We start from the raw sequence: 24,793 nt of genomic DNA on the forward strand, positions 1-24,793 counted from the left end.
AACAGAAGGGCACACACCACCCACAAAAGGCACACCTGGAGCACCCAGCTCAGGTGACCAGTGAGGCTGCACCACTGGGCCCCACAAGACACTTAATACATAAGGCCACTCTACTAAGACCAGGAGACACAGCAGCCCTGCCTACTACATAGAAACAAACACAGGGAGGCAGCCAAAATGGGGAGACATGTCCCAAATGAAAGACTAGAATAAAGCTCCAGAAAAAGAACTAAAAACAAAATGGAGACAAGCAATCTACCAGACATAGAGTTCAAAAAACACTGGTTATAAGAATGCTCATGGGCTGGCCCGGTGGTTCAGGTGGTTAGAGCTCCATGCTCCTAACTCTGAAGGCTGCCTGTTTGATTCCCACATGGGCCAGTGGGCTCTCAACCACAAGGCTGCTGGTTCAACTCCTCGAGTCCCGCAAGGGATGGTGGGCTCCACCCCCTGCATCTAAGATTGAACACAGCACCTTGAGCTGAGATGCCTCCCGGGTGACTCGGTTGGAGCGCATCCTGTCAACCACAAGGTTGCCGGTTCAACTCCCGCAAGGGATGGTGGGCTGCACCCCTGCAACTAGCAATGGCAACTGGACCTGGAGCTGAAGCTGAGCTGCGCCCTCCACAACTAAGACTGAAAGGACAACAACTTGACTTGGAAAAAAAGTCCTGGAAGTACACACTATTCCCCAATAGAGTCCTGTTCCCGCCCCCCCAAAAAAAATGCAATGTTCTCAGGGAGAAATTCGGGAAAGAGATAAGAAACATAAAAATGGAGATAGAAAAACGTAAAGAACAGTAAAGAATAAAGAATACAATAACTGAAATGAAGACTAGCTTAGAGGGAATTAAGAGTATATTAGATGAAGCAGAGGATTGAATCAGCAATTTAGAAGATAAGATAGCAGAAAACATCAATCAGAACAGCAAAAAAAAAAAAATATGGACAGTTTAAGGAGCCTCTGGGACAGCATCAAGGGCACCAACATTCACATCATGTGGGTACCTGAAGGAGAAGAAAGCAAGGAATTGAAAACCTATTTGAAGAAATGATGACAGAAAATGTCCCTAACCTGGTGAAGGAAATGGATATTTAAGCCCAGGAAGTGCAGAGAGTCCTAAATAAGGTGAACCCAAAGAGGCCCACACCAAGACACATCATAATTAAAATGCCAAGAGTTAAAGACGAATGTTAAACGCAGCAAGAGAAAAGTTAGTTACCTACGAGGGAGCTTCTATAAGACTATCAGCTGATTTCTCAACACAAACTTTGCAGGCCAGAAGGGAGTGGCCTGAAATATTTGAAGTGATGAAAAGCAAAGACTTAAAACCAAGATCACTCTACCCAGCAAAGCTATCATTTAGACTCAAAGGAAGATAAAGAGCTTCCCAGACAATAAAAAGCCAGAGGAATTCACCACCAAAGCAGTACAAAGAATGTTAGAGGGACAAAAATAAATAAAAACTATGAATAATAACATGGCAATAACTACATATCTCTCAATTACTTTAAATGTAAATTGATTAAATGCTCCAATCAAAAGATGTAGGGGTAGATGAATGAATAAGAAAACAAGACCCATACGTATGCTTCCTAGAAGAGAATCACTTCAGATCGAAAGACACACAGACTGAAAGTAAAGGGATGGAAGAAGATATTTCATGAAAGTGGAAATGAGAAAAAAAGCAGGGGGGGCAATACTTTTACCAGACAAAATAGAGTTTAAAAACAAAGTCTGTAACGAGACAAAGAAGGACCCAGTAATCCTACTTCTGGGTATTTATCCGAAGAAACCCAGAAAACTACTTTGAAGGGACATGTGCATTTATATGTTCATTGAAGCATTATTTACAATAGCCAAGATGAGGCAACCTGGGTGTCCATCAATGGATGCATGGATAAAGAAGAGTTGGTACATACAGTGGAATATAACTCAGCCGTAAAAAAGAGTGAAATCATGCTATTTGCAACAACATGGATGGACCTAGAGGGTATTGTGCTGAGCATAGTAAGTCAGACAGAGAAAGACAGATGTCCTGATTTCACTCATAAGTGCAATCTAAAGAACAAAATAAGCAAATGAAACAGAAACTCATAGATACAGAGAACATTTTGATATTGCCTGATGGGAGGGGGTTGGGGAGGTGAAAAAGGGAAAGGGATTAAAAAATACAAATTGGTTGTTAAAAAGTAGTCATGGAGATGTAAGGTATAGCATAAAGAATGTAGTCAATAATGTAATAACTGGTGTCAGATGGATACTAGATTTATTTGGGTGATAGATGGGAGGGGGATTGGGGGTAGGGTGAAAAAGGTGAAGGGATTAAGTACAAATTGGTAGTTATAAAATAGTCATGAGGACTTAAAGTAAAGCATAGGGAATATAGTCAAAAATATGGTAATAACTATACATATGTTTAATACCACATGGCTACTAGACTAGTCGGGGATCATTTTTTAAATTAAATGTCTAACCACTGTGGTGTACCCTGAAATTAATGTAAAAATATTGAATGTCAACTGTAATTGAAAAATTTTAAAAGGGAGGAAAAGATGAAAGGGGCATAAGAGGTTAAAATTTCCAGGTATAAAATAAGTCTTGGGTTTGTAATACACAATATAGGAAATATAGTCAATAATATTGTGATAGTGTGGTACGGTGTCAGATTGTTGCTGCACTTATGGTGATCACTTCTTTAGGTATGTAAATGTTGAGTAACTGGTGCATGCCCAAAACTAATATATTGTATGTCAGCTATATTTTAATAAAAATCTTTAAAAAATTTTATTGAAATTTAGCCAGTAGTTTTCTGTTGTTTTGTGATGGTATTAATTTCTTACAAATGAATTGGAAGGTGTTTCACTTTTATATTTTGAATAAATAAATTCAAAATCCACTGAATTTAAAATGAAGTAAAAATTTTCTTTTAAGGATGCACATATGAGAGTTTATTGGTGATTTATAACACTTCAGCATTAGACCATATAATGATAGAAACATCTCTAAACATCTGTGGGGACAGAGTCCCAGCGAGCAGTTTCCAGGCTCTTGGCCTGGCGTGGGAGGTGCTGGCTCCGGTAGTGAATGGCCATCAGCTGTAACCGGTTAGCCAATTGGCTCCTGATGTAACTGCGGGGCTGCATTGATTGGTTGGTTGGTTGGCAGGCAGAGAAGTGAATGGTGGACTTGGATTGTGTGGCTATTACTGCGTGTGTCACACCCAGCGTCCAGTGAGACTGTAGTGGTATGACTACTCCCCTACCTATGGCTCCGTGGGTGTTCCTTTTTGGCCTAGCCATATCCTGCGTTCTTATGTGGGGAGCGGGAGCTGAAACTCCACAGGCCACCCCGCATGACAAATGCCGCAGCGAGCAGGGTCTCCCGCACGACAACATCAATTTTCAAATTGCTCATTCTAGTTTCTTTTGGACAGCATTTATGTTTTCATTTCTTGTCAGACATTGCGTTTACATGGAAGGGACAGATTAAATGAATATAATTTTAAAAAATATTCTAAGGAGTATACCACTAACCACTACTTTTCATCACATAAAAGGTGTGTGATTTTGCAACACTTTTTAAAAAAGATACAGAACTTATTTTTAATTTTGACTCTTAACTACTATGTCTCAAGATAATCAACAACCCGTTGTTTTGTATCATGATATACTCCCCAAATCCTCTTAACTAGGCACCAGAAAGCTGCCTCATGTCTTAATGTGCCAGAGGTGAGCAGTGTTAGGCCTTTATGCTCATACACTCCCACTCACCCTCACTTCACTTTGTGCTCCATATATGATGTGTAGGGAGCCACTGAGGGTGCTAGTGTTAACTAATTTACAATGAGTAAAACCTAACTTCATTCTTAGATTTTTTTAGAAAAAAGTAAATATGAGAAAATACAAGTTTTAACGGGAGTCCATAAACCTTTATTCAGAATGCTTGGGATGAAGTTTATAAACCTTTGGAGTTCAGGACCATAATATGGTATGCTTAGCACCCACTTTGAAGCCTGCAGCAGCACCTTGGCAATCAAATACATTAATATTTCTGCAGTGAAGCGTACGAATAATTATACTAAGGGGTAAGTAAAAATTACGTACTGTGTATAGCATCGTGTTCGTTCAGATCAGGTTTACCACTAAGTAAGTTTGTTGATAATTTACCAAAAAAAAAAATTTTTGGATTTTGGAATTACAGAGGAGATTGTGGATTTATATTTTCTCTTGTATTTAAATGGATCATCTGTATCGCCTGGGTCATGCACCTTGCTTTGGAAACCATTACTCTAAGTCACCCAACATGCATTTTAATGGCTTTTTAAGAACATTTCTCATTCTCCTAAACCCATTTCTTTATTTACATACTTTCATATCTCTCCACACCATTTAGCTTGTCTCTTACCATCATATCTGGATTAACAGTGGTTTAACGATCTCCTCAGATGGAACTAGGAACACAGCAACAATTTTTATCTTTGTATGCCTCTAGATTAGCTTTTTGGAGAGTAAATAGGTTTTTTGTGACGTAGTCTGGCATCTAAGTTATCTTTAAAATTTTGTTTCTGAGGGAAAATGGGTTCTGAGTTCTAAACAATTGGCTTATAAATGAACTTGTAGAACACAACCAAGATAGGGTAGAGTTTAAATTAGTGGAGAAGATAATGAACACAGCAGACAGACATTCATTTTTGGTTTTAGAATACTTTTTTAAAAAAGCATATTTACTTTTGTAGATAACTTGCTTTCTTTAGAATTAGTTTATATTCTCCAACTATACTCACAAGTATTTGGTTTCCTCGAGGGGTGGATTTATCTTTTTTTTTTTTTTAATAAGATTGAACAATTTTTTTTTTTTTTTTTAAGATTTTATTGGGGAAGAGGAACAGGACTTTATTGGGAAACAGTGTGTACTTCCAGGACTTTTCTCCAGTCAAGTTGTCCTTTTAATCTTAGTTGTGGAGGGTGCCATTCAGCTTCAAGTTGTTGTCCTTTCAGTCTTAGTTGTGGAGGGCGCAGCTCAGCTTCAGGTCCAGTTGCCGTTGCTAGTTGCAGGGGGCCGCAGCCCACCATCCCTTGTGGGAGTCGAAACCGGCAACCTTGTGGTTGAGAGGATGCGCTCCAACCAACTGAGCCATCCAGGAGCTCAGCAGCAGCTCAGCGCAAGGTGCTGTGTTCAATTTTAGTTGCAGGGGGTGGGGCCCACCATCCCTTGTGGGACTGGAGGAATTGAACTGGCAACCTTGTGGTTGAGAGCCCACTGGCCCATGTGGGAATCGAACCGACAGCCTTCGGAGTTAGGAGCATGGAGTTCTAACCGCCTGAGGCACCGGCCAGCCCTGAGCCTTAATTCTTAACCTGTAAAATGAAGTTGAAGTAAGACAAGGTATACAAACAGGTGTTTTGCTTTTAAATTGAAATAATGAGTTTTGCCTTCCTTTTATTATTGTTGAAAAGGTTAAATAAAATGTGTGAAGCACTGAGCTTGGTACTAATAAATAGTGGCTAGTATTAGTAATAATTATGTTTCATTAATTTAGTATTTCTCAAGAGTAAGGAATGTGGGATATACCAACCAGGTAGCAGTTCACCAAAGCCTCACCCTCATTAGGAGTTTTAGGGAAAGTAAGATACATACTCTAGTTGGTTAACACTCTTTTAATCTCTGTAAATATTTTGTCACATTGATTTGGGGTTAAAGTTGAATGAATCCATAAATCAGAAGTAGGATTATTTGGCTGGTTGAATGACAACAGCAAACAATTATGCCACAATAAGTAATTATATTTAAATACTGGTTAGTAACTTATAAATTATTTTTTTAGTGTTGGGCTAAATGTGCTAAAAAGTTACAGGGTTAACTAGGCACTAGTCTACTAGGGATGTTTATTTTTTATTTTGAAAAGTTAAAAAAATTATCCCATAATATTTAAATATCCAGGTACAGAAGTGATTAATAAATACCTGTAAACCATCTAGAAAGAAAGCATTAGTAATATATTTGAAATACTGTGTACTTCCCAATTTCATTCCCTTCTTTCTTCTCTGGAGGTAACCACTATCTAGAAATTATTCCCATGGGTTTCTTTACATTTATGCTATATTTTTGTATGTCTGTAAACAATCTATAGTGCTTTATTTGCAACACTTGGTATTCTTGTATAATTGAAAAATTCAGCATTGCAGTCCATGTTGAATTGTGTGGCTGTTGTTCATTTTAGTTATTCCGTTGTATACCTGATATATGTTTCCACTTTCTTGTTAATGAACAATTATGTTGTTCACTTTTGCTATTATTCAAAGTGATAATTCAGATATTCTTGTTCCATGTTGAAGTACTTTGTATAGTGAATTTCTGTAGTGAGAACTCTAGTTCTTTCAATCATCTTTTCTATCTAGAAAGTCAACATTTTACTTATATAAATCAGTGCTTTACAAATTTGAGCTATTTTCATTGGCTGTCTTGTAGTTATTGATCTTGAATAGCATGTTTTATTGTTCTCATAAAATTTTTCAACAAAGAAACTTAAGCTATGTAAATTCTCTAAGTTATTGAATTTAGGGGAGATGCCATTAAAATGCAGAGCAGATGGTCATTTGAGTATTAGTAGAATGAGTCAAAAGCTATCATTAGGTGGTTCATTTAACAGTGGCAGATGTCTTCCTAAAGCTTAGAACAAAGGGAGAGAGCAACTCTTGAGGGTAACATGGTATCTTATAGGAACAAGAAAAAGCACTAATAGATTTAGTTAGGGAATTAAGTTTTATGAAATGAAAATTTTAAGAAATAACTCTTGCCAGAGCTGAGGAAGTTTAGACTGGGAGGAAATGGTTTTAGGTGAGAATAAATTGGCTAGATGTATATAGTAAGGGGAAACAAAAAAAGCTACCAGTGTGAGAGATCAGTTAAATTTTTGGCCTTGTTTATTTAATGTGTCTTTTCTGCTGTTTTAGGTTTTCTTTAACTATCAACTTTTAAATCCAGTTAATTGCATTTTCATTAAAAATTCTGTAGCGCTCATTTTGGTAGTAGAGTGGGTTTCTTTGTTTACTTTTTCCAATTCTCAGCGTTAGTCTGTTTCACAGCTGTTCACTAGTTTTGTTGGCTTTTGAACTGTGGGAACCAAGAAAGGATTTGGATGTGGTTTTGTGTGCATTAATGGTTTTCCTGAAGTATTCTTTAAAACCATGAATTGTAAAAAGGTTTTTTTTTTTTTTTTTTTTTTTTTTTTACCAGTTGTTATTGTGTGTTTAAATGGTTCCTTTGAAAGAAAGCCTGTACTCTATGAACTCATGAATGTTATCATTATACTTTGTGGAAAATGAACATAGAAATGAAAAATAGGTAAATAGCTGAAAACTGGACTATTTTTCTTTTTGGTCAGGAGACTGGGAAACATTTTTCCTTTGCCTTTCATCAACTAACTCTCATTTGAAGAGCCACACAGATAAACCTAAATGCACAGTGGTTACCATTTGTGCAGTGCATTTTACTTTTTGTGATGACATAGGAGACCTATTTTAGACTTTGTTCAGAAGCTTAACCATGCTTGGACATTTACTATTACTGCTGTTTGATATTAATTGTGATGTTCTTGGTCCTGGTGCTTTCCTTTAGTAAGACAAATTAGACTCTAACTTCAGGTTTGTGGCAATGAGAAGTGTACTTAGATAAGGTATATATTTTCTTTCCATAATCATGGAATAGCTCAGTTAGTATAAGGGTTAAAAGAAATAAAAACTTCTAAGTAGCCCTTACGTACCCTATTGCTAAAGCAACTATCTGAAAGTTAGTTTCTGTAAATATTTACTTAGACTCCCCCATGTTTTTTGTTTGTTTTAGCTTTTATTTTAATTATAAGATATATACCAGCATGTCTGATGCTTATACTGCATATTAAATGCCCCTACTCATCCAGCTGCTTTCTAGAGTTAATACACACTCAGTGTAGAAAACTTGGAAAAGTACAAGGGGTAACCCCATCAGCACATTTTGGGGATTATATTTCTAGTTTTTCTTTGTACATGGGAGATATATATACATATACATTATGTAATTATATATATATATATACTCACACACACACATACTTTGTGTAATTTATTTACCAAAATGACATACTGTAATTCTTTGCAACCTGCTTTATAAAATAATACAGTTTACTATGTCAGTAACATTTCTTCTACAACATGGTTTAATAACTGCATAGGATTTTCCTCTATGAATTACCATAGTTTACACATAAATAACCCCATATTTTTGCCATCAGTTATGTTAAATTTTTGTTTTTATCTACTGCAGTTTACTATCTTTGGATGTACCTTTAAAAAAATTTGAAGGCAGCGTCAAAGTCTTTTAAGGCATTTGAAACATTTTGCAAGTACCTTCTATAGAGGTTGTATCGATTTTATGTTTCCCTCTTATCATTATCTGACTGGCTCTCTTGACACCATCTTCACATGCACTGACATAGTATTTTTAATCTGTGTCAGTTTGAGTGGATAAAGTAGGTATTTATTGTTTTGTGGTTTCTTTTTAAAATTATGAATTATAATATGCTTATAATAAAACTAAACAATTCAAAAGTACATAGAAGAAAAGGTGAAAAGTGCCTTCCTCTTCCCCATCTGTGTACCCCCAATCACTGTCAGCAATTTGGAGAGGGCTGTCAGGTTTTCTCTGCACATTGTGTATATGTGTGCTCACATTGTGTATGTGTGCTCGCATGCCTGTGACTTCTCGGTTTTGTGTCATGCTTAGAAAGACTACGCAAACTTATAAAATGTGCTGTTCAACTTTTTTTTCTTGCACTTTCATGATTTTCTTTTGGAATATTTAATTCTTTATCGTTATTTTTGGCATGTTGTCCTTAGGGAAGTATAATAATTTTTTATGGCAGGGTAATATTCCATTCTACATATGCGTATGTACCACAATTTCTTTATCCAGTCATCTATTGATGGGCATTTTGGTTGTTTCCATATGTTGGCTATTATAAATAGCGCTGCAGTGTACATAGGGATATATATACATCTTTTCAAATTCGTGTTTTGGATTTTCTTGGATAAGTACCCAGGAGTAGAATCGCTGGGTCATAAGGTAGTTGTATTTTTAATGTTTTGAGGAACCTCCATATTGTTTTCCATAGTTGCTGCACCAATTACAATCTCACCAACAGTGCATGGGGTTCCCTTTTCTCCACATTTTTGCCACCACTTGTTTGTTGATTTATTGATGATAGCCATTTTGACAGGTGTGAGATATCTTATTGTGGTTTTAATTTGCATTTCTCTTATGACTAGTGACATTGAGCATTTTTTCATATGTCTATTGGCCATCTGTATGTCCTCTTTGGAGAAATGTCTGTTCAGGTCCTCTGCCCATTTTTCAATTGGATTGTTTGCTTTTTGGTGTTGAGCTGTATGAGTTTTATAGATTTTGGGTATTAACCCCTTATCAGATGTATCATTGATAAATACCTTCTCTCAGTAGGATGTCTTTGTTTTGTTGATGGTTTCCTTTGCTGTGCAAAAACTTTTTAGTTTGATGTAGTCCCGTTTGTTTATTTTTTTCTTCTATTTCCTTTGAGGAGATACATCAGTAAAAATATTACTAGAGGTAATGTTTGAGAGTTTACTGCCTATGTTTTCTTCTAGGAGTTTTATAGTATTGGGTCTTAAATTCAAGTTTCATTATTTTTGCATGTATCAGTCCAGTTTTCCCAGCATTATTTATTGAATAGACTGTTTTTACTTCAGTGTATATCCTTGTTTCCTTTGTCATGGATTAAGTGACCATATATGCATGGATTTATTTCTTGGCTCTCTCTTCTGTGCCATTGATCTGTGTGTTTTTATGCTAATACCATGATGTTTTCATTACTATGGCCTTATAGTATAGCTTGGTATCAGGTAGTGTGATACCTCCAGCTTTGCTCTTCTTTCTCAAGATGGCCATGGCTATTCAGGGTCTTTTACGGTTCCATACAAACTTCAGGATTATTTGTCCTGGTTCTGTGAAAAATGCCATTGGTATTTTGATAGGGATTGCATTGAATCTATAGATTGCTTTGGGTAGTATGGACATTTTAACTATATTAATTTTTCCTTTCCACGAGCATGGTATGTGCTTCCATTTATTTATATCCTCTTTAATTTTTCTCTTAAATGTCTTATAATTTTCTAAGTACAGATCTTTTACTTCCTTGGTTGAATTTACTCCTAGGTATTTTATTTTTTTTGATGCAATTGTAAATAGGACTGTTTCTTAATTTCTTTTTCTGATAGTTTGTTATTGGTGTATAAAAATGCAACTGATTTCTGAATATTAATTTTGTGTTCTGCAACTTTACTAAATTCATGTATCAGTTCTAATAGTTTTTTTGGTGGAATCTTTGGTGTTCTCTCTATATAGTATCATGTCATCTACAAATAATGACAATTTTACTTCCTCCTTTCCAATTTGGATACCTTTTCTTTCTTTTTCTTCTCTGATTGTTGGGGCTGGGACTTCCAGTACTATGTTGAATAAATGTGGTGAAGGTGGACATTGTTGTCTTGTTCCTGATCTTAAGGGGGATGCTTTTAGTTTTTCCTTGTTGAATAAGATGTTAGCTGTAGGTTTGTCCTATGCAGCCTTTATTATGTTGATATATGTTCCTTCTGTTCCCACTTTGCTGAGGTTTTTATCATAAATGGATGCTGGATTTTGTCAAACACTTTTTCTACATTAATTGGTATGATCATATGATTTTTATTTTTCATTTTGTTTATGTGGTATACCATGTTAATTGATTTGCAGATATTGAACCAATTTTGCATACCAGGAATAAATCTCTCGATCGTGATGTATGATATTTTTAATGTATTGCTGAATTTGGTTTGCTAATATTTTGTTGAGGATTTTGCATCTATGTTCATCAGAGATAACAGCCTATAATTTTATTTTTTTGTAATGTCTCTGCTTTTGGAATCAGGGTAATGGTGGCCTTCTCATAGAATGAGCTTGGGAACCACCCCTTCTCTTGAAATTTTTGGAATAGTTTGAGAAAAAAAGGTGTTAATTTTTTTTGAATGTTTGGTAAAATTCACCTGTAAAGCTATCTGTTCCAGAACTTTTATTTGTTGGGAGCTTGTTGATTACTAATTTGATTTCGTTAGTAAAAACTGATCAGTTCAAATTTTCTGTTTCTTCTTGATTCAGCCTTGGAAGATTGTATACTTCTAGGAATTTATCCCTTTCTTTCTTCCAGATTGTCCAATTTGTTGGTGTATAATTGTTCATAGTATTTTCTTATGTTTTGTTTGTATTTCTGTGGTGTCCGTTGTCACATCTCATCTTTCATTTCTGATTTTATTTATTTGGGTCCTCTTTTTTTCTTGATGAGTCTGGTGAAAGGTTTATCAATTTTGTATGTCTTTTCAAAGAACCAGCGCTTGGTTTCATTGATCTTTTGTATTGTTTATTTCATTTATTTCTACTCTGATATGTATTATTTCCTTCCTTGTAATCATTTTAGTCTTTGTTTGCTGTTCTTTTTCCAGTTCCCTTAGGGGTAAAGTTAGATGAGATTTTTCTTGTTTCTTGAGGTAGGCCTGCATTGCTATGAATTTCCCCCTGAGGACTGCCTTTGCTGTGTCCCATAGATTTTGGGTCATTGTGTTTTCCTTTTATATTTGTGTCAAGGTGTATTTTGATTTCTTCCTTGATCTTATTGTTAATCCATTCATTATTTAGCAGCATTTTATTTAGTCTCTATGTGTCTGTGTTTTTCAGTTTTTTATTTTGTAATTGATTTCTAGTTTCATACCATTATGGTCAGAGAAGACACTTGATGTAATTTCAGTTTTCTTAAATTTATTGAGACTTGTTTTGTGGCCTCATGTGGTGTATCTTAGAAAATGTTCCATGTGCACTTGAAAAGAATGTATATTCTGTTGCTTTGGCGTGAAATGCTCTAAAAATATTGATTAAATCCATCTGGTCTACTGTGCCATTTAAGGCTTCTGTTTCCTTGTTGGTTTTCTCTCTGGAAGATCTGTCCATTGGTGTCAGTGGAGTGTTAAAAGTCCCCTACTATGATTGTGTTACTGTCGATCTCTCCCTTTATGTTCATCAATGTTTGTTTTATATATTTAGGTGTTCCTATGTTGGATGCATAGATGTTTACTAGAGTTTTGTCCTTCTGTTGTATCTGTTGTATCCCTTTATCATTATGTAATGTCTTTGTCTCTTATTATAGTCTTCGTTTTAAAGTTTATTTTATCTGATATAAATATTGCTAGCCCAGCTTTTTGTTTGTTTCCATTTGTGTGAAATACCTTTTTCCATTCCTTTGCTTTCATTCTATATGTGTCTTTTGATCTGAGGTGGGTCTCCTGTTGATAGTATATATGAACGAGTATATGGTTCTTGTTTTCTTATCCATTCAGCTATTTTATGTCTTTTGATTGGAGCATTTAATCTGATTACGTGATTATTGATAGGTATAGTTATTGCCGTTTTATTATTCATGTTATTGATCTTTTGTTTATTTGTTTTCCCCCCCTTTCTTTTAAAGGTTTTTTGTTTTTGTTTTTTTTTAATTGGGGAAGGGGAACAGGACTTTATTGGGGAACAGTGTGTACTTCTGGGACTTTTGCAAGTCAAGTTGTTGTCCTTTCAGTCTTAGTCGTGGAGGGCGCTGCTCAGTTCCAGGTCCAGTTGCCATTGCTAGTTGCAGGGGGCGCAGCCCACCATCCCTTGCAGGAGTCGAACCAGTAACCTTGTGGTTGAGAGTCCGTGCTTCAACCAACCGAACCATTTGGTCACCTGGGAGCTGAGTGGCAGCTCATTGACCTCATTCTAGTTGCGGAGGGTGCAGCTCGCTGGCCCATGTGGGAATCAAAGCGGCAGCCCCGTTGCCCAGAGCTCGCGCTCTAACCAGTTGAGCCACCCATCTGCTCCCTGCTTTTCCCCCTTCTTAAAGTAGTTCTTTTAACATTTCTTTTAATACTGGCCTGGTGGTAATGAATTCCTTTGTTTTTTTGTTGTTTGGGAAGCTCTTTATCTCTCCCTCAATTTTAAATGATAGCCTTGCTGGGTAGAGGAGTCTTGGTTGTAGGCCCTTGTTTTTCATTACTTTGACTATTTCCTGCCACTCCCTTCTGGCCTGCAAAGTTTCTGTTGAGAAATCAACTGACGGTCTTATGGGAGCTCACTTGTAAGTAACTAGTTGTCTTTCTCTTGCTACTTTTAGGATTCCCTCTTTGTCTTTAACCTTTGCCATTTTAATTATGTGTCTTGGTGTGGGCCTGTTTGAGTTTTTCCTGTTTGGGACTCTGCACTTCCTGGGCTTGTGTGTCTGTTTACTTCACCAGGTTAGGGAAGTTTTCAGTCAGTTTTTCAAGTAGGTTCTTGATTTCTTGCTCCCTCTCTTCTGGTACCCTTATGATGTGAATGTTGTTACACAAACTGTCTTCATTTTTTTTGTTTTTATTCCATTTTTCTTGTTCTGGTTGGGTGTTTTCTGCTGATTTGATCCTCTGCTTCATGTAATCTATTGTTGATTGCTTCTAGTGTATTTTTTGTTTCAGTTATTGTATTTATTTCTGACTGGTTCTTTTTTATGGTTTCTATGTCCTTCTTTATCTTTACTGTGTCTTCATTGACGATCTCACTAAGTTCCTTCAGCATTGGTATCACCAGCGTTTTAAACTGTCTCAGGTAGGTTGGTTGCCTCTATTTCATTTAGTTATTTTTCTGGAGTTTCTCTTGTTCCTTTATTTGGGACATCTTTCTTTGTTTCCTCATTGTGGCTGCCTCGCTGTGTTTGCTTTTATGTATTAGGTAGTTCTCTTATGTCTCTTAGTTTTTGCCAGGTGGCTTTATGTAGTAAGTAGGTGTCCTGTGTGGCCAGGTGGTGCAGTCTCTCTGATCATCTGTGCTTGTGTTCCAGAAGTGTCCCTTGTCTGTGTTGCGTGTATTCTCCTGTTGTGGTTGAGCTTTAATTGCTTTGGGTGCATCAGTGGATGGGTTTGACTCTCAGTCTGAGGGCTGTGAGGATTGACTATGCCCACAGAGTATGAGCTGCTGTGTGGGGGCTGACCCCTCAGATGGGGATTCACCCAAGTGGGCTCTTGAGCCTGTTGATACCACCATTTGGGTGTGCCACTTTGGAGATAATCCAGTAGTGCTCTGGTGTGGTGTGAGTCGGGCCTCTGGGTGTGTTGTTTCTTGTGCCTTTTGGGAGCGGCTCCTGTGCAGGCCAGCTTCAGCCTTGGCTGTGACTGGCCTGGCGGGGTACCTGGTAGGAGTTACAAAGCTATATGAAATTAGCTGTTGCCTGTGTTCGACCTGGAGGCATGTTGGGGTGGTCTCGCTGTTAACAGAGGTTGGCTGCTACCAGTATGGAGCCCGGGACAGCTTAGCAAAAGGCCCTGGGCCGTCTAGGCCTGTTGCCATCTGTCAGCTGCCCATAGAGCTCAGCGGCTGAAAGAGCCTCCTTCAGTGCATGGGCCTGGCTGGTTGACCCAGTGTTGACATTGTCACCAGTGATGCCACCTGATTTGTGTGGGAGGCAGGGTTCCAGGAGTCACAGGATGTGGCCAGTTGGTTTTACAATGTTAATGCAGATTCAGCTTTTGTGCTAATGAAGAGCCTGTGGCCACTCTGCAAAATGCCCCAAGGTGGTGCTGCCAGCCACACCACTTGATTTGGGCCTGAAGATCCCTGAGAGCTGCCCAAGAAGGGCTGCAATGTGAGCTGGGGTCGACTGCCTGCCACCGAAAATTTCCCAGGCCTCCGCAGGATGTCTGTTGCTGTACAAACCTCCCACAGCTTGCAGGCCAGGGCTGGCTGCCCAGGAGGCGAGGGTGCCCCAGGCAGTGCTGCTGGGTGGGTTCCAAGAGATTCACCAAAGGGGTGTACACACATGTGGATTTTACCAGCACAATCTCAGGTTTGGCCAAGTGAGGGCTCAGTGGGTGAAAGATGGTCCTCTCCTATAGGTTACATGTGGGGTGGCTCCTCACAGGGATAATGGAGGCTGTCTCTCTCTAGCCCTCGCCATGAAGCCACACTGGTCAGTCTTTCCCTGTATGTTTCTGCAGCCTCTCGAGTCACCATCCCTCTGCCGGAGCCCAGGGTGAGTGCCTGTGAATGAGTGAGTCTATGTGCAGGCCGTTTAAGCGGATGTTTGGGTTCCAGCCACCTTCTGTTTCATCAAGATGGACAGACAGAATCCCAGTTGATTTTCTCTTCCAGATGTTGTGTGGACTTGTCTTCCTGGCACAGGACTCCTGTACTTAGGAGCCCAGTGTGAGGCTGGGACACCTCATTCTTCAGGGGGTACTTCTGCTGCTGAAGTGTCCTCCCAGTACTCAACCACTACCTGTGGGTTTGGGGTCAGCCTGTTTTGCATCTCCCCACCGCCTACCAGTTTCAGTGTGGTTTTTTCTTTATGTCCTTAGTTGTAGGGGTTCAGTTCAGCTAGTCTTCAGTTGTTTCTCACGGTTGATTGTTCTATATTTCAGTTGTAATTTTCTGTGATCCTGGGAGGCAGCAGGCATAATGTTTACCTATTCCGCCATCTTGCACTGTCTAGTCCAAGTGCTTATTTTCTTTTTCTAGAGATTTTTACTTCTTATTCCTTAAGGAAAAAACAAAAAACAAAAAAAAACCAACTAAAACAAACTCAACTATAGTATATTGTTACCCTTTAAACTGAGAAATTGCTTCATAGCATGTTTCCCCGAAAATAAGACCTAGCCGGATAATCAACTCTAATGCGTCTTTTGGAGCAAAAATTAATATAAGACCGTGTCTTATGTTGTATATTATACAAGACCCAGTCTTAATATTAATCATTTTCTGAAGTTTATTGTTTATGGGGACAAAGTTGTTAATACCTAGAGATAAATGCTTAAGTTAATTGATAGTTTGTTTCTATGATATCATGAAGATAAAATTGTCTTTTCTTCTTAGTAATTATTAACTTGGAGAATAGGTTCAAATTCCTCAAAAGATTCCTGAGTGTTTGAAGTCTGAACTATCTACTTGGTGTTAAAGCAGGGGTGTCCAAACTGTGGCCCGCAATCCATTTTTTATTGGCCCACAGCAAATTCCAAAAATATATTTAGTTTACTTAAACCAGCTGAGGCAATACGTACTTCACCTTGTGAGTGGCCCGGCTGTTTGTGTATTTTACCACATATGGCCCTTGGTGAAAACGTTGAAAAAAGTTTGGATACTCCTGTGTTAAAGGATTCTTTCTTTCTCTGGATTGAACCTAGGTTTCAGTTTGTGGAGAACAGGAAAGTGCTACTGAAAAGTGTTCCTACTAATGATGAAAAGAAGGCATAGAAAATATTTAGTCTGTAATTTGTGCTTATTGAAATATTTGCAATCTGTTATCATGAAACTATGTATGGTACATTTGAAATATTATTTCCTGCTTTACTGAAACGCATTGTAAAATGCTATGCTTGTATTTTTCTCTTCAGGGAACAATATTCAAGTAAGTAATATCTGTAATTAATGTAAGCATATATTCTTGTTTTAATAGGCATCAAGCATGATGGAACCATGTGTGATACCTGCCGTCAACAACCCATCATTGGCATACGATGGAAGTGTGCAGAGTGTACAAATTATGATTTGTGCACAGTTTGTTATCATGGAGATAAACATCATTTAAGGCATCGCTTCTATAGAATTACTACACCAGGAAGTGAGCGGTATGGGAAATAATTTTTTTTTAGTTGTAATTCCTTGGTAGTATTAAATTTTTTATACTCTGCAGCCTTAGAAATAGGATTAGGAAAGCTTCTGAGAGCTTTTTAGTCAGGAGGTAGCAGATAAAAGGCTAGATATGGACCAGGCCTGCCATAGAGCAAGAAAAGAGCTCTCTGAAGATGGAACTATGCGTATTTTTCCCAGATGGTATGGGCTGTTCTTTCTCTCTTGTAGAAACTTAGTGCAGCTCAGTGTTTGGAAATGCAAGGGCAGCGCAAGAAAGACTGATTATTTTCTTTTGCTATGCCCTCTGTTTTATTAATTGCTACCACTACGGCCCATTGATTGAATCAAGAGGCATTTATTAAGACTTTGGGGTAGCTACTGGGCTTGTGCAAATTTGAAGATAAATAAAGCACAGTATTCTTTCGTAGTTTACAAGTTAAGGGACTATTTGATCAACAGTGATTATCATGTGATGTTTTGGACTCTGCGCAGAGAGATGTATTAAGTGTCTTAGGAGCAAGAGAGAGGAGTATTAACTGTGATGGGTGCAGAGTTTCAGGTAATTTTGTCTTCTCGTGTAGACATGGATGTACATAGCAGTAAGAATGTAGCCAGTCATAAGGAGGCAGCAGGAGTAGTAGAAAATGGATTTTGGTGTCATTGTGTCTCAGTTCAAATCATGGTCCTGTCATTTATTAAGCAATTTTGAACAAGTTACTTATTTTTGTCTTTTGGTTACAGTTTTTAAAGTTAGAGTATAATAAAGACATTCTAAAAGTGAATTGGATAATGAGATAAACGTAGAAAAACAAAAGAACCTCTCTCCCCCCAAATCTTCTTATGAATGAGAAGGATTGTAGAAGAACAGGGGATTGGTGGCCTTGGAGAACACAGCTGGTCCAGATAGTTGAGTTTAGACTCTTTTTCAAGGTCCGTAATCTTCTGTAGGTATGTAATACATCGAAGACAGGTTAGTGTAGGTCAAATCCAGGCCACAGATGTATTTTACTTGGCATATAAAGTGCTCTTATTTTTGAGCAATTGTTAACCTTTTGAAATCGAGTGATTTCACACAAAAATCGAAGCTTATAAATTCTTAACACACACACTCCCTCCCATCCACCCACCCACCCCAGAAGACTCAACACTGAACCTGCATTTGTTCATAGCAAGAGTTGGGTGAAACAGGAGCACCTGTACCCTTTAGACAAATCACGCTCTTGAGTTCATCAAAGTCCCTACCACTCCCTGTTGTCTTCCTAAGCCTGAGGTCAAGTGCCACTTGCCTGCCATTTGTCATTTCTGTGGTGCTGTCTTTCTTAGGCCCTCATTATATTATGTGCCTGACAGTTGTAGGGATTTGAGTTTTCCATGATTAAAGTAGTGAAGAATATGATATCCTGAAGTGGTTAGACTGGGTTCATATGTGGATTCCATTACCATGTAACGTTTGTAACCTTTGGTAAATTACTTAACACTTTTCAGACTCAGTTTCCTTCTTTGTAAAATGGGTAATATAAAGATACTTACCTCTTAAGGAATGCAACAGACTGTACGCTTCTGTAAGTGCTTGAACGTCGAAAGTCTCGGTAAACATTAGCTGTTTATATTATTCCACGTACTACTGTCATCATTGTCATCACCACCTCTGGAATGTGGAAGGTATTCCTGTAACATGCTGTATTAACCAGAACAAAGAAAAATCATTTCTGTTTTCTAAATAACCTTTTATATAATCTTATTTTAAAAAATAAATTATTGGGGCGGCTGGTTAGCTCAGTTTGTTAGAGCGTGGTGCTCTTAACAACAAGGTTGCCGGTTCAATCCCCACATGAGCCACTGTGAGCTGCGCCCTCCACAACTAGATTGAACTTGACTTGGAGCTGATGGGTCCTGAAAACACACACTTAAATAAATAAAAGTTAAAAAAAAACAATTAAAAAATAATAAATTATTGTTACCTGCTTTATATAAATTTGAAAATAAATAATTTTATTTTTAGGGTTCTGTTAGAGTCTCGTAGAAAATCTAAGAAGATTACAGCCAGAGGGATCTTTGCAGGTGCCAGAGTGGTACGAGGAGTAGACTGGCAGTGGGAAGATCAGGATGGAGGAAATGGACGTAGGGGAAAGGTAAAATTTTTTTGTCATGTGATTCTAGAATATATAGTATGTTCAGGAAATTTTATTACTACTATAATTGAATTTCTTGGCCCATTTTTTTCCTATGCAATTTTAAAAATCTTCATTTCCCTTTTTTTTGAAAGAAAAAAGATTCTTCCTGCTCTGTTGTAAATATTAGCTTTTCTTGAGAAGATTGTTGGGTAGATTTTACCTTTCTTTCCACTTTAGGCTTTGTATTGCCATTTTGTGCCCAGAATGCCTTCCTGAACATCCTGTTTGGGCCAGCCCTCCATAAGCTGTAGCTCATGCTCTCCATTTTCTTGCTATTAACATTTCCTTTAAATTTACTTGGTTTGTATTCCATTTCCTCAAGGACATTAATTTAACTCTGTTACCCTTCTTAGGTAGTGTGTAGGGCTGTCTAGGGCTCAATTATAGCAGTTATTCTGAAGTAAATTTTGTAGAGCCTGTTTCACTGGGGTGGGATAGCCAGAGACACTAGGATAAGTGGGTTGTGGTTTTATTCATTTGGGATTTTATGTTTCTTTTGCTGATTATTGATTCATTGATTCAGTCAATAAATATTGAATGTGTATATTCTGTGTTATGCTAGATGCTAGATGTACTGAAATGAGCAACATTTCACAATTGAGACTTAAATGTCAATCCTTATCAGTTACACTGTTATCTTCTTGAAGAATTGTCTTTAGCAATGAGGAATGATGATTTTAAAGTCTGTGTCATCTGAGGGACTCTTCACAGGAACTTGAAAGCCTCTTTTGTGCTACTTGGTGCTATATAGATTCTTTTGAAGTTAAGAATTTAAAATTTTTTTTCAAATAGATGTTTTCTAAATTCAGAGTATTTTATATTGATTTCATTTTAAGATATAAGGTCTAATTTTAATGTTTGGAAGCCAGAGAGATATATTTTAGCTGTTATATTTTAAGTACTTTGATATTTATCAAGGAAGCAAATTTTTGCTTTAAAAAAATTCAGTAAATATTAATTTAATACTTATTATGTGCAGGGTTGTGTTCCAAGCATCAGGGATATAGCAATAAAGAAAAGACACAAAGTTCCTATTCTCCTGAAATCTGTGTTTGAATTAGGGGAGACAGACAAAAAATGTAAATATAAATTATGTGACTGTTGGTGTTACCTGTGGATTAGCAGCATTGGTATCACCTGTCAGCTTGTTAGAAATGTAGTGGGTCCCCTTTCTCCTAGACCTTCTAAGTGAAGTTCTTCATTTTAACAAGATCCCTAAGTCATTTATATACACATTAAAGTTTGAGAAGCTCTGTGCTAAAAAGCAAAATAGGGTAGTGTGAATTTGGAAAAGGTGCCACCTCTAGATGAATGGAGTGCTATGGAGACATGCTTGGCAAAGCAATGGCAGAGAAAGGCACTTCTTTGCGGGGGAGGGGGCATAGGAATAGCCTTGCCCCAGCACATGGGATCTTGGTAAGAGGAGCTTGGGCTAGATGCCAGCCCTGCTCTCCTCATTGGTGAGTTGTTCCTTATGCAGTGAACAACTTTCACAATTACTTGTAGCAGTCCTGCATCACATGGGAATGTTTAAAATGTACAAAGTATGGTTAAACAATATGGTGAATGTTTAAATAAAAAATATTTATTACAGTAAAAGTCACATTGCCATTAATCCCCCTCAAAATACACCCCCTCACTTTGAACACACTTATCGCGTCATTCTTGCCACTTTCTGAAGCAGTTCTGGAAGTCCTCTTTTGTTATTGTCTTTAGTTGTGCTGTTGTGGCTGCCTTGATGTCCTGAATCAATGCAAAATGTTTACCTTTCATGGTCATTTTGACTTTGGGGAAGAAGTCGCATGGTGCCAGATCCAGTGGATAAGGTGGATGAGGAGACACCATAATGGTTTTATTTGACAGAAATTGCCGTATACCAGAAGTGATGTGTGATACCGAGTATGAGTGTTGTCATGATGGAGGATGATTTACAGCACACTTTAAAATACTCCATAGCTCTGAACAAGTTGAAAATGGTCACATATTGTTACTAAGATTTGATGGGCCTCTTCCTATTGAGGATCCCTGCCTTTACGTTGGATGCAGCCAGCAGCAGCATTCACCGTATGTTTTTTATCACAACGGAAAGGCTCCATGTCACACTCGCTGCGGCAATTTCTGTCAAATCAAAACCTTACAGTGTGTCCTCATCCACCTTATTCACTGGATCTGGCACCATGCGACTTCTGGCTCTTCCCCAAAGTCAAAATGACCATGAAAGGTACTGTATTTTTCCGTGTATAATGCACTTCTGTGTATAATGTGCACCCACGTTTTGGGCCCAAACTTTCAGGGAAAAAAATCTTGCGTTTTAATTTCTTAATTCAAATTTTTATTTGTTTACATTTAGGTACTTGTTTTTTGTATTATAAAGGAATTTTAGCACTTATTTTTTTTACATATTATGGTACAAGAAATTTTATGTAACAAATAATTACACCACACAAGAACAGATACAAGGTACAAGAAATTTTATGTACCAGTAACAAATTTACGATATTTATGCATCATAGAAGTCCAAGAACTCTTCGGCGTTGCAAGTTCATTGTAAGTTCAACAAAACCGATTATTGTATTTGAGGCATTATTTTGCATACAGATATCATTGTTGATTTCTACAGTTACATTTTTAACTCACAAGCATAAATAAAATAATTAAAAACATTTATATAGATACAGAATTAGTACTACCCATGTATAATGCGCACCCTTATTTTTCCCTCATAAATTTGGGCAAAAAAGTATGCGTTATACCTAGCAAAATGTGGTAAACATTTTGAATCGATTCAGGACATCGAGGCAGCCATGACAGCTCAACTAAAGACACTCACGAAAGAGGACTTCCAGAACTGCTTCAGAAAGTGGCAAGAATGATGGGATAAGTGTGTGGGAAGTCTTTTGAGGGGGGTTAATGGCAATGTGTCTTTCACTGTAATAAAATCTTTTTATTTAAACATTCATCATACTTTATGATCACATCTCGTATGTAAAGTTTAAAGAATAGAAATAAAATGAGCACTTTTCCCACTATGTAGATGAAAAAATAGAATGTTATAAGTACGTTTAAAAGCCTGTTTACCCATTCCCAGCTGTAGGCCCTCCCACCCCGATTTTTTGCTGTTATTATTTCATTGTTTTTCTTTATTGTTTCATGACTTAGTGCTATGTCCTACATTTAAGATTCAATTTTTGACAAACCAAGTAGCAAGCACATATCTAGCTATTGTAAGGATGCTGCCACTTTTAGATGAAAGCTCCCAGGAAAATATAAAACTGAATAGAGTGTCTGGATAACCTGTCTTGCTTCCCTGGGAATTTTTAAGAGTCCAGGGGTAGTCAGTGGGCAAGGTCATTAGAGAGTCCTGGGAAACATAGGGCTCAACACAGGACATCAGGCAGGGCAGACATAAGGGCCAGGTGCTGGGCACTGGGCAGGAATATGTTCAGAGGGGATGGATTACTATGTACTTTTTGCTTCTAAACTTAGCATACTATAGACCAGGGGTGTCAAAACTTTTTTCAACGTTTTTTACCAAGGGCCATATGTGGTAAAATATACAAACAGGCGGGCCACTCATTCGAGGTGAAGTACGTATTGTCTCACCTGGTTTATTTTAAGTAAGCTAAATATATTTTTGGAATTTGCTGCGGTCCACTTGACAATGGATTGCGGACCGCAGTTGGCCCACGGGCCGCAGGTTTTGACATCCCTGCTATAGACTATAGTTTAATTTATTGGGGTGACAACTGTTAGTAAAATTACATAGATTTCAGGTGTGACCCATGTATTCTTATAAACTAGTTAGATGTAGAGGCTTGATTAGGTTCAGGTTCAGTTTTATTTTGGCAAGAGTACCTCATAAGTGGTGCTGTGTACTTTCTATTGTATCACATCAGGAGTCATATAAAGTCTGATTATCGTATTAGTGATATTAAGATTAAAGATGATCAATGGATGCAGGTATGGTCAGTTTGATCCTTTATAGAGTTTCTCAGCAACCTTTTAGCTAATGGTTTTAGCAGCCATTCTGCGCAGAATTAATCAGAATTCTAAGTAGAAAATTGATAGTAGTTATTTTCTTATGTTTTCTACTTTGTTTCCTCTTCAGTAATCAAATCATATTAAAAATGAAGGAATTTCATTTAGTGATTCAGAGCTTGACTAACGAACTTGCTTATATCCCAAGTAATTTGAAACTTAGTAATTTGAAAGTTGATTAAAATAAAATTTGTAGTCTTTATTTTTAGTTAGTCAAATGCTTTTTGTCCCTCTTATAAAAATAGACATTTAGTCTAGCATTGCATTTTTTAAAACAAAGGAAGCAGAATCTGACTATTAGAATCAGAAGGAATTTTTTCCTAAAGATTGTATATTTCACTTAAGAATGTTAGAAACTTGCTTTGTAAGGTTATACAGTGGTTAGCTGTGAAAATCATAAAGCAAAGCAAGGCAATGATGGACTCTAAATTCAGGGTGGTAGTTACCTCTGTTAGGAGACAAAAGGGTGGAATTGATCAGAGGAAAAGTACTGGTAATACTCTTTCTCTTAGGCTGGTGTTCATTTTAAAATTATTTTTTAAAGTTTGCATATTTTATATTTTTCAATGTATAATTTATTTCAAAATTGAAAAGAATGGAGTCATTTACCAACAATTTGAAATATTTCTCAAATAGTTGATTAAATCTTAAACATAAAAGCTTTATCTGTACAAAAGCACCATAAAGTACGTAGCTGCCAAAACTATTCATTTATTACAGGGTTAAAAATGAAAGGGTCATTATATATCTTATTTGAAATAATAGGCCGTTTTTAAGGCCATGTTTCAAAAATTATATTTATCATCCATTCTAAATAACTATGAAGGACGGCTGATTATAAGTGTCAAGATGGAGAAAAGTAGTAAGTTGCACATGCAACTTTCCAATCTTAACTGTAGACTGGTTTACAGACTGGTTTAGTGCTCATTGTGTATCATTTTTGTGTAGTTGATTCTTGGCCCTTAAGCAATAGAAACCCCAGGTTTTTTTTTGTTTTTTTTTAAATATTCAATGAGTTTATGACTCCTCCTGGTGGCATGTGGGGCCTAGAGATTATGTCTGGGTTTCCACTGTAAGTATGATGTTGTAGCTTAGATGGCCTGCTTTGGGGGACAACTGAGGGAACTGCTGGAGGAACAAAATCAGTCACGTCTTCTTGAACATTGCCATTGAGCCTTGTGCTTGTCAAGCTTTTAGCTGACCAGGGAGCAGGTTGATCTTGAGTCATCCTGGGTATTTGGTCAAAGATTTCGGATTTTGTGTTGAATAATGAATGGGTTTAAAAGAATACAGTGTTCATAAAAGGAACTCTTTAAGAGTAAAGATTTTGTCACCCAATATATTTTAATTAAAAAAAAAGTAAAGATTTAAAATTTTGTATTGAATTGTGTATTTTCTGAGAAACTATTGTAATCACTAAGCCTCCCAATTGAAAATTTCTACAGTGGTTTTAGAAAGTACCTTATAATTCTGGAAAAATACCTCTAATTCAGTTATATATTAAAAGTGACATATTCAGCAAGTAAGTATTTTTCATTATCCTGTTGCACAGGATGATAACTTAAACTATTTTTAAGACATAAACATAATTAAAAGAACTAACCTTTCCCCTTCCCGTTTTAAAAAATTCTTTTCTTAAAAAATGCCCTTAGGTAACAGAAATCCAAGACTGGAGTGCATCAAGCCCACATAGTGCGGCATATGTTCTCTGGGATAACGGTGCTAAGAACCTTTACAGAGTGGGCTTTGAAGGCATGGTAAGTAGTAAGAACCACTGAAGAGGAAAATACTGAGTGGGTGAAGGAAGAGAAATAAAAGTAGCCCTCGTTTTTTTCTTTTGTCATCTCTTTTTGTCAGA

At 37.2% G+C, this 24,793-nt stretch overlaps 1 protein-coding gene across 1 annotated transcript in view; it reads left to right on the top strand.

The window, feature by feature from the left end:
* The window catches only part of MIB1 (MIB E3 ubiquitin protein ligase 1), a 110,883-nt gene that overhangs the window by 9,434 nt on the left and 76,656 nt on the right, over positions 1-24,793 (top strand). The window contains exons 2-4 of the mRNA XM_019741227.3: positions 16,548-16,719; positions 18,726-18,855; positions 24,588-24,692. Of these exons, the coding sequence (XP_019596786.1) occupies positions 16,548-16,719; positions 18,726-18,855; positions 24,588-24,692 (407 nt within the window). The remainder of the gene's footprint in view (positions 1-16,547; positions 16,720-18,725; positions 18,856-24,587; positions 24,693-24,793) is intronic.

Source organism: Rhinolophus sinicus, chromosome 4, assembly GCF_057876585.1.
Source record: "Rhinolophus sinicus isolate RSI-liver-muscle chromosome 4, RSI-T2T, whole genome shotgun sequence".
Lineage (NCBI taxonomy): Eukaryota > Metazoa > Chordata > Mammalia > Chiroptera > Rhinolophidae > Rhinolophus > Rhinolophus sinicus.